This window comes from Corvus brachyrhynchos, unplaced genomic scaffold (assembly GCF_000691975.1).
Source record: "Corvus brachyrhynchos isolate BGI_N302 unplaced genomic scaffold, ASM69197v1 scaffold5, whole genome shotgun sequence".
NCBI lineage: Eukaryota > Metazoa > Chordata > Aves > Passeriformes > Corvidae > Corvus > Corvus brachyrhynchos.
This window is the reverse complement of record NW_008238321.1, coordinates 3,149,859-3,158,970: the sequence shown is the minus strand read 5'-3', so window position 1 is coordinate 3,158,970 and position 9,112 is coordinate 3,149,859. Positions and strand designations below refer to the sequence as shown.

General features: G+C 39.9%; 1 protein-coding gene and 1 long non-coding RNA gene across 2 annotated transcripts in view; one reads left to right on the top strand and one right to left on the bottom strand.

Moving 5' to 3' along the window:
• Window positions 1-7,369, bottom strand: part of LOC108446681 — a 9,232-nt gene extending 1,863 nt beyond the window's left edge. The window contains exon 1 of the long non-coding RNA XR_001861959.1: window positions 7,249-7,369. This is a non-coding gene — a long non-coding RNA (uncharacterized LOC108446681). The remainder of the gene's footprint in view (window positions 1-7,248) is intronic.
• The window catches only part of LOC108446680 (apolipophorins-like), a 9,482-nt gene extending 1,214 nt beyond the window's left edge, over window positions 1-8,268 (top strand). The window contains exons 2-8 of the mRNA XM_017733946.1: window positions 1-166; window positions 1,208-1,410; window positions 1,835-2,024; window positions 2,664-2,773; window positions 4,470-4,589; window positions 4,971-5,110; window positions 7,277-8,268. Of these exons, the coding sequence (XP_017589435.1) occupies window positions 4-166; window positions 1,208-1,410; window positions 1,835-2,024; window positions 2,664-2,773; window positions 4,470-4,589; window positions 4,971-5,110; window positions 7,277-7,292 (942 nt within the window). The 5' untranslated portion in view covers window positions 1-3 and the 3' untranslated portion in view covers window positions 7,293-8,268. The remainder of the gene's footprint in view (window positions 167-1,207; window positions 1,411-1,834; window positions 2,025-2,663; window positions 2,774-4,469; window positions 4,590-4,970; window positions 5,111-7,276) is intronic.
• Window positions 8,269-9,112: the final 844 nt, after the last annotated feature.

Genomic DNA, 9,112 nt, shown 5'->3' with positions numbered 1-9,112 from the left:
AAAATGCCAGTACTGCCTAAAGCAGACCTGTCCCTGCAGCTGGCAAATGTTACTACTTACCTCATTGGAGAAAAACTAATGAGGCCTCTGCAAGACCTCTACAATCTCAACATCCTTGCAGAGTACTATAGATTCAAACGGAGGATGATGGAGAGCCCCTTTGAACGTAAGCCCTTTCAAAGTGCTGCTTTGTTTTGTACCTGGGTCTATTTCCACTTAATTCTTTATTTTAAAAATCATATTTGGAATAGTAGTTTACATAGAGATGGTTATTAATAATTTTCCTATAAACTTACATAGTCTTTCTTGTAAGACAGTGATGGTATGTGTAAGAGCAACACTCTGGGCAAAGCTGACATGCAGTAACACTGCTCTACTTAATATTCATGCAAATTTTGCAACTTCTTACACTTCTACTCTCGAGACTAGAAATCAGCAAGTGTCATTTATTGCCTTATCCATATGCTCCTGTGAGTTGATACTACGGTTCAGTGCCAGTCATACCTGTTGGCTCTGTGTCCTGGCAGAGAAGCTTGGAAACTGGTGCCTTGACCTCTGCTGCCTTTAGGATGAGCAAGCTCAGCCCTACCAAAACTTCAGAGACAGTACTGCCTGTAAAAGTATTGCTAAAAGCTAAAGGAATGCACTAACAGTCCCAACTGTCCCTTAAAGAGAATGGCTTTTCCAGAAAACCCTTTTTAATGGTTTCCTCCCCAGAGACAGAGACACAACAGCAGGCTGAGTAGGTCCTAGTGACCAAATCAGGGGAGTGATGATCAGCAGAATTTCCTGGACTGCAGCTGTTTGATGCACTGTTTTGGAAGGGTCATTTTTGGAGACAATATTCTTGTTTTTTCTGCATAAGAATGTATAGTGTGTGTGTTTATAAATATGACTATCAAGTCGTATAATGATAAATCAAGATGAGCTTTGAATCCCAATTCAAGTTTATCGAAGTTTTACAGCACTCAGTTAAATCTATAACAAAAAATAAATAATGAAATTGCTTTGTTTCTGAGAAAGTTTTGTTGCAGAGCAACTACAGTGTAACTAATTAAAATGTAAGTGTAGTAATGTCGGTGTAATAATAAGTTGAGAAATTATTTTAAGAATATGCCAGCAAGAAGCTGTGTGTGTTGCAGTATGCACAGCATTTACTGCTCTGTGGAAAACTCACTGATGTTTCTTCTGAAATGCCATTCTCCAGATCATGCTATGTTAGTGGGGACCAAGCATCTTGTGACTTTTGATGGAAAAATGTATGATTTGGCATCAAAGTGCAGTGTACTTCTTGCCAAGGATTTTGTTCACAATGCTTTCACTGTAATACTAAATGAGGAAACTAGGAACTCAAGATCACTGTATGTGAAGATGAACCAGACTGTGATGAGTATCTACCCACGACTAAAGGTAGGAAGAGCAAGTCAAACATTTTTTATTTTTGGCAGAAATTTCCTTCAACCGACAAAAAAGAAGTTTTTAAAATATTAATTCTCAAAACATAGATCAGAAGCACTCTCAGACAAGGGCTTTAAAGTAACCACTTCTTAAAAAGAAAATACCTCGTCAAAGCAAAACCCTTAACTCAAGGGCTGCCTCTTTGCTCTCTGTGTATGAAAGAAACTTTTCAACTTTCCTCTGACATGGCCTAAAAGAATGGCAGTGAGGGAGGCTTTGCGCTTTCTGCTCTTTCGGAAGTTTAACACAACCCCGTTCTTATTCCCGTAATTCTGGACTAAGTTGGCCTCATCCCACATGCAAATCCAGACTGTGTTTGCCTGTGACTGAACTTACACTATGACAGATTTGAAATTGCATTTTCATTTTAAAACAGATATCCAAGATGTATAACTTCTCCTTTATGGAAGAGAACTGCCAAGTACTGGATCAATCCCTTGAAAATAGTACCATGAATTCAAGGCGAGGAACCAACAAAATAGAAATATCTGATCACAAAGGAGTTTCTGTTTCTTGTGACTTTCAGTATGATCTCTGTACTGTCACTCTGGCTGGGTGGCACCACGGTGAGTATCAATCATACAGCTGTTCATAATTTTTGCTATCTCTGAATTATCTGTATGATCAGTAGTACCAGCATCTGTGCAGTCCTTCACTTGTTTTTCTCCATTTATACACACCCTGGAAATGGCCCTAGGCATTCCCAGTAATTGCCATCTAGAGCATGGAATGCACCATTCCAGTAAGAACAACAAGTTCTATTTTACTGTTGATTCAATGCAATAAAGCAGACAGAAAGCAGAGGCAGAGGTACTGCAGTCAGCCCAGCCCCAAACCCCGGCTGAGAGATCTGCTCTAGAGCAGGCTTAGCTTGCCAGACCTGCAAGACAGCTACAGAGGGACGCCTAAAACCTCACAGGCCTTTTGGTATACTTGGAATGCATTCCTATCCATGTACCCCACACTATTCTAAAACTCACCCCCCAAAGATTACCAGAGAATGGATCTGATGTCTTGGTATGCTCAGGAGAAGCCCATGACCAGCTGAGACATGAGATGGCAATGCAGGCTGGGCAGCTTCCCCTCTTCCACACTAGAGCTGAGCCCTGCTGGACAGAATAATCAGAGCCCAGAGACAGCTGCTGTAATTCTCCTGCACCTACTCTGGACAACTCCTATTTTATTCCATTTTAATTTCCTCCCAGGTATTTCAGCTGGGCTTTTTGGTACCAATGATAATGAAGCTGGAAATGAATGGATGGTGCCTAATGGTTCCTTCACTGACAATGTGCAGGAGTTCACACACAGCTGGCAGGTAATGAACTGAGGGGCTTCTGTGTGCAGAGCTGCTGAGCACAGAGGGCAATGTCTGACACACTTGGTTGGCTTAGATGAACTAAAGCTCGATAGTGAAAACAGCAGCACACTGTATTGTTTTGTGTCTAACCAGGGAAGAGGTTGCACAAATTTGCTAAAAACTGTTTAAGAATTCCCCATAAATAGGCATTGAATATTTTTGGCCTATGTGGTAAGGTAAAACACAGAGGTGGCTCCTGCTGCTGCTTTCACAAGAAACTGAAGTTGGAGCCAAGTATCTTTGATGTTTTCCTCCTTAAAGCACCTCTTCCTGGAATGCAGGGACGGTGCTATCAGGTCTCGGCCAAATCTGTATGTTCATCACTCAGGCCACAATTTGAAGTTTTCTTTAGAGCTGTTAGTTCTAGGTGGGTATGTTGAGCCTCTTTGTTTTGCTGTAACAATTTTATACCAGTAACATTATACCTCTGCTTACTTCATGTACTCTGTCATCAGCTGAAGATAATCTAAATACACAAACGTGCAGTTGTACAGAACCATTTGTGAATGCAACCAACCAAGAAAAGTAGCCTTAACGTGCTCTCAAGCCATGTTGACAGGATCCTCTAAATCCCTTGTACAAATCTATTACCAAAAAGAAAAGGAAGCAGCATCTTATTACCACAAAGATTTTGTGACTGTTCCATTTATCCTGTTTCACAGAAGATGTCCGAGTTTTGGGAACAGAAATCTCATTTTCTGCTTTATGTCAGTGCTTTACTGTAAAAGAGATAATTGCTTCAAGTATCTTGTACTACTTCTTGCTGTTGCAGAGATACAGTTCATGAGCTTGCAGCCTATGTTTGTTAATAATGAGGCAGGATCACAATGTGACTGACCATAGCCACAATTTTCTTAATTGCTAGAAATATTAATTTCTAATATATTCCTAAAAATGGAAAAGTTCCCCAGAGACATTGAACAAAATAATCCATTAAAAGCAATACATAAGAAATTTAGTGTCATAAAGAAGCAGGGCAGTCCTCAGTGCCCTTCGTTAGGGGCAGAATGGCTGCACTTGCACTACTGATTGGAAGGGTTTACACTGAACTGTAAACTCTGACTGGCTCCTAGGAGCTTTATCCCAGCCTTTGTCACACAGTGACCTTGCAAAGGACATCAGCAGAGCTCCACCATCACAAGGCCAGGGCTGCACAACAGAAGGGGACTGAGTGTCTCACTTCTGCAGGATGAGGGTTAGCACAGATTAAACGGTCAGTTCATTTTCCTTAGTAACTAAAGTAACTACAATTTACACTTGCTTAAAACTTTTTGGTGGTGTAGTTTTGTTGTTTTTTTTTTAAAGCCACCTTTACCTTTGACCAACCCAACAAGGATCTGAAGTTTTTTTTCTCCATCAGAAAGAGCTAGTAAAAGCACAACTTTGAAAAGAGAACTAGCCAACTGCCTTCTAAGTCAGCAACTACACAGCAAAATCCTTCAGCGAGTAACAGAATCAATAGGAAAAGGAAACTGGCTAATCTGCAAAGTGCCTCTCAACAGTAATGAACAATAAACATTAGAGCACAGTACTGAGCTGCCCATATCTTTCTTCAAACCAGCTCACACTGGATATCTGAAGAACTTGTCCTACGACCCTGATGTATGTAAAAAAAACCCCAAATCCACCAACTTCCGTAATTCTGTTTTCTCAGGTGAACAAGTGCAGTCTTGCACCAAAGAAAGAGAAGCCATGTCCAATTACAGAGAAGCAAAACATCTGTAAAGTGTTTTTTGAAGAACCACATTCACTTCTTAGGAACTGCTTCAAAGTTGTAAGTAGAACTTCAGCTAGAAGCACTGTCTTAATTATGTGTCATTCTTCCAAGGAAGACACATAACCATTGCAAGGATATAGAAGTTTAGTTGCAGAGAACTTTAGAAGTAAACAAACAGCAATCCAGATAGAAAAAAAGGTGGTTTTATCATCATAAATATAAAGGGAAGTTTTTGACATCCACAGAGTAGTGGCATGACTGCACTACTCTTTAGGATATAGGTCTAGAATATGGAAACAGAAATAACCTCCTCACTGCTAGGAAGGGAATAAAGGTTTATGAATGGTCCTAAGTAGGCAGGAGCAAGGGGACACAACCCCAACCTCTGGATTTACCTGTAGGTCCCCCTGCTCCCCTAACTCATCCCTTTTTGCCCAGGTGGAGCCCGAGCCATTCTACACCATGTGTACACAGGACACCTGTGACTCCCCAGCCTTGGGGGCTGCCTGCACCATAGCAGCAGCTTTTGTTCATTTGTGCAACCGGAATTTTGTCCCTGTGGAAATCCCTCCACAGTGGTAAGTTTCATTTCTGACTGCATTGCTCCAGTACTTGCATGTCTGCAATTCAAGAACACATGAGAAAACAAAGCTAATGAACGTGACTGTGGGCATGAGCAAAACTGATCCTATTCCCAGAAGTGTTCTTCTTGGCTACCTCCCCTTCCTGCTGTTCACTCAGCAGCACACCAGAGCCCATCCACTGCACATTCTGTACTGCCTTTCTTACTTCATCCCAATCTGCTGTGTAAAAGAGGCAGAAGGATACCTGCAGAATACTGTGTGATGTCCCTAGGAGCTTCTCCTCTTGGATACTATTTCTAGTTCCATCTTTTTTTGGTCTGAATAATGCATTTGGGAGTCACATTAACAACAATACATATTATACAGACACAAAATACTCAAGAGACATTTTTGTACTTTTCAGCTTCTAATAATGAAATTTGTCTATGTTTTCAACCTCGAATACCCAGATTATCAATACTTGTGTTTTAACGCAGCTGTCAGCCAGACTGCAGTTTTAAGTGGATTCCCAGAATACAGCTAAGGAAGATGAAAAGCCTGAATGGAGCAGTAGCAGTTGCTTCAAATTTTTGTCATTACAATCCTTGCCCACATCTGTAGTTATTGTACAAATTCATTACAGAGCCTCACGTCTCAGTGAAAGTGCACACACTGCTGCACTGCACATTGCTGCAGAACAGCACAGTTCCTTCTCCAAAGGTCACTGGAGCCATGTGTGCTGCTAACTGGAGTTGCATTATTGATACTCTTGCCCAAGTAGTAACTTACCATATTTTCCATACTTTTACAAGACTGCAGTGGGAACATTTACACCAAATAAATGGAAGGATCATGCAGAAGAGCCAATTATGCTTTTGCTTGAAATGAAGCACTTCTGTGTTTACTCCTTTTATGCTCCATGCTTTGCTAAGACTTAGCATTATTTATTTGCATTTGTAAACTCACTACTATCTCAAAAGAGTGAGCTGATGCCTACAAACCCATTTGTAGTATGCCTTAAAAATCTACAATTATTAGCTGATTTCTTACCCATTGAGGAAGGGAGTAGTATTTGTAGATGGATTTGTTGGCCATAAAATAAAAACCTAAAAAAAGAACACTCACTGTAAGTGCATCTGCATTACATCACACTCCCACATGCTGCAACAACGCCGCATGTCAGTATCTGCCCGAGCTGTTCAGTTCACTCAGCTCCTAAGCAGTAGATGATCAGGACATTTCTGGGTAGCATCCTGTAGGCAGTGAGTGGTTTTAGCTCTCAACATATAAATATGAAATACAGAGACAAATTTTGTTAAATGTGAATCAACACAATATTCAGTATTCAGACAATAAGGTTTGGGAATAGCCTGGTAGCTGAATGATTGAAGTCAGCTAATGCTGCCAGTTTACATTATCTCATTTCTGAGGAAAAAGATTGGAATGAAGGTGGATCACAAGTTCAGTTAATGAGAACACACTATTAAAGAAGCAAAGTACATTGGGGATGTACATGTGAATAAACATATTTAAGATAAGAAATACTTCTTCTCTATCTAGCTTATTTTATGTATCCAGTTTTGGACATCATGTTTTACTTAAATTGTGAACGAGTTGAGAACAGTCCTGGGGAAAAAATGGAAGGGCTGAGGAAAGACATGAGTTAAGTCTCTAAATATGTAAACACTCTAAAGAGAAGGAAGTTGAACAGACCAAACTAAGGGAGAATTAGTTTTGACACAGTGAAAGAGTCTGTAATGGTTGGGTTACTCATGCACAGTAACTGATAACCAGCTACGGTCATGAGAGCAAAACAGAAAGTGGCTGTCAGCAGAAATTTCCTTTGCACTATTTCTTAGAAATTCATGCTTATCAAGGATGTTCCACTGAATAGCTGAACTACCCAGACCTCATAAACTTTAGAAATAATGCTGCCCTTTTCCTCCTAAATGTGAATTTATCAAATATGAGAGAACCTCACATCTTTATTTCAGTTCAGCGATCTAAGATAAAACCATATCTAAAAATGCTGGAGTACTTTCCCCACAGTTTTTTGATATCATAAATATATCTGATGCTATTTTCCCTTCATAGATTTTTTGCATTTCATTGTAATGAGAGGTTGCATTACACATGACTTGTACTTTATTTACCTGGACTTCATCTCTTCTTCATTTTCAGCTTGAGCCAGTTCTGAATAGCAGATACCAGCTCTGAAGATGGAAGAACCCTTTCAGCACCCAAAGCAGAACAGTTATTTTAGGTAGACAAGCTAGAGGCAAGAATAGAGAGAACAGTAGAAGTGGGAATGCATTAGTGTTAACTGTAAATATCATAAAGTATATATAGTATAAAAGGAAAGCCTTCCACCCAGAACCCCTGAGGGCAAGAGCAATTATTTCAGTACAGAAACTATAATCAACCAAAACAAACTGGACATGAAGTATCAGTTACTCTAAAAGAATTCTCCCATTCAGTGGCAAAACTGCCTCTCCACAAGCCTTGAACCATAGCACAAATACACTGAAAAGCTGAGACAAGCTCTCTTCCAGCTCGGATTAGTACAAGTGGACTACTTTGTAAAAGCAGCATTATCAGCTTTGAGTCAGCAGAGATGCTGACTTCTTTTTTCTCCAGAAATGAAACTCCACTGTTCAGTGTTTCTGGAGAAAGTTACATTTTTTTTTTTTTTTCCAAGTGCTCCAACACTTAAGAAGGCTAAGATAGAAATAAGATGGTTAAATAATGGAAAGCAGTTAATAATTTTCTCATTTTTATGCTGGTTGATTTTTCCCTTATTAATGTATACACTGTTAAATGAGAAACAGCCTTCTTGGTTTCTGTGCACCAGTTTCACACGTTCCCTTTGTGTCTTTAGAACCCCCTTGTCAGCAGTCAGTTGATGTGTTGGGAAAAGGTGACCAATACCTACCCCACCCATAAAGTAACATTAAGGTGTTACAGCCATCTCATCTGTCAAATCACTTTCTGTACTGTAGGTCACTTGATCAAAAAATTGCATTACCTTTCTCCACACAGTGCCTGCAATGCAGCTATTCCTTGATAAAAGGTAACACTGCAAAATCCATCCAATGTCTTTGCATAATATGCAAACACTGAAATAATGGTGTTCTGAACTATGACATCATGCTAATAAACATTTGACTGCCTTATTTTTATGCTGGAACACATTTTTATTGATTATTCGTAGTAACAAAGTTGTACTGACCTGGAGAGTTGGGACTGGCTGGGTTTGAATGGCTCATAGACAAAATCAGCAGCTGCCTCTTGCCTCATGTACACTGCTGGCAGCTGCACTCACTTTCTGAACACTCACTCTCTAGCTTGATACAAATTAAAACACCATTCCTACACTAGTCAGGAAAAAATCCTGCCATTTTTAGGATTCCCACACACATCAGATGGTGCTGTATAAAACACAGTAGAAATCAAGTCTTCCTCTGTAATAATTTTATACCTGCGCCCTTGTAATGAAACCAAAATTGTATGAAATATTCCTAAAATATTTCATATATTTCTATAATTTATAAAAATATTTATACCAGTTACTGATTAAAAAAACCACATCATTTTCTCTCCAGTCACTGAATGTCACTTCACTGCCCAACTAAGCACACCAAACACCTCTGAAAAGTCTTGAGGTGACAGCTTCAGGAACAAAGAAAAACATCAGCAAGTAGAGGAAAGGATTCAGAAGAGCTCAGTCAGCAATATAGAAATACAGGAATTAAACTAAATACTGCAGACAGCAACACTGAGCTGGATGCAGACACCAGGTCTCCTACAAGCTGCATATAACTTATCACTGGTGATAAGGAAGCCATTTAACCACGAATAAACATTTTAAACTACAGCCACTTCGCTCAGCCCAGTTGTTCCGTATCTCTGAGCTGTTCCCAGGTTCTGGATGTGCATAGTTCCTGTCTAGATACTCCAGAGAGGCAAGAACTTAGGCCCCCAGACACACCTCAAGTCCTGAAGCTCTGCAGGGGCCAG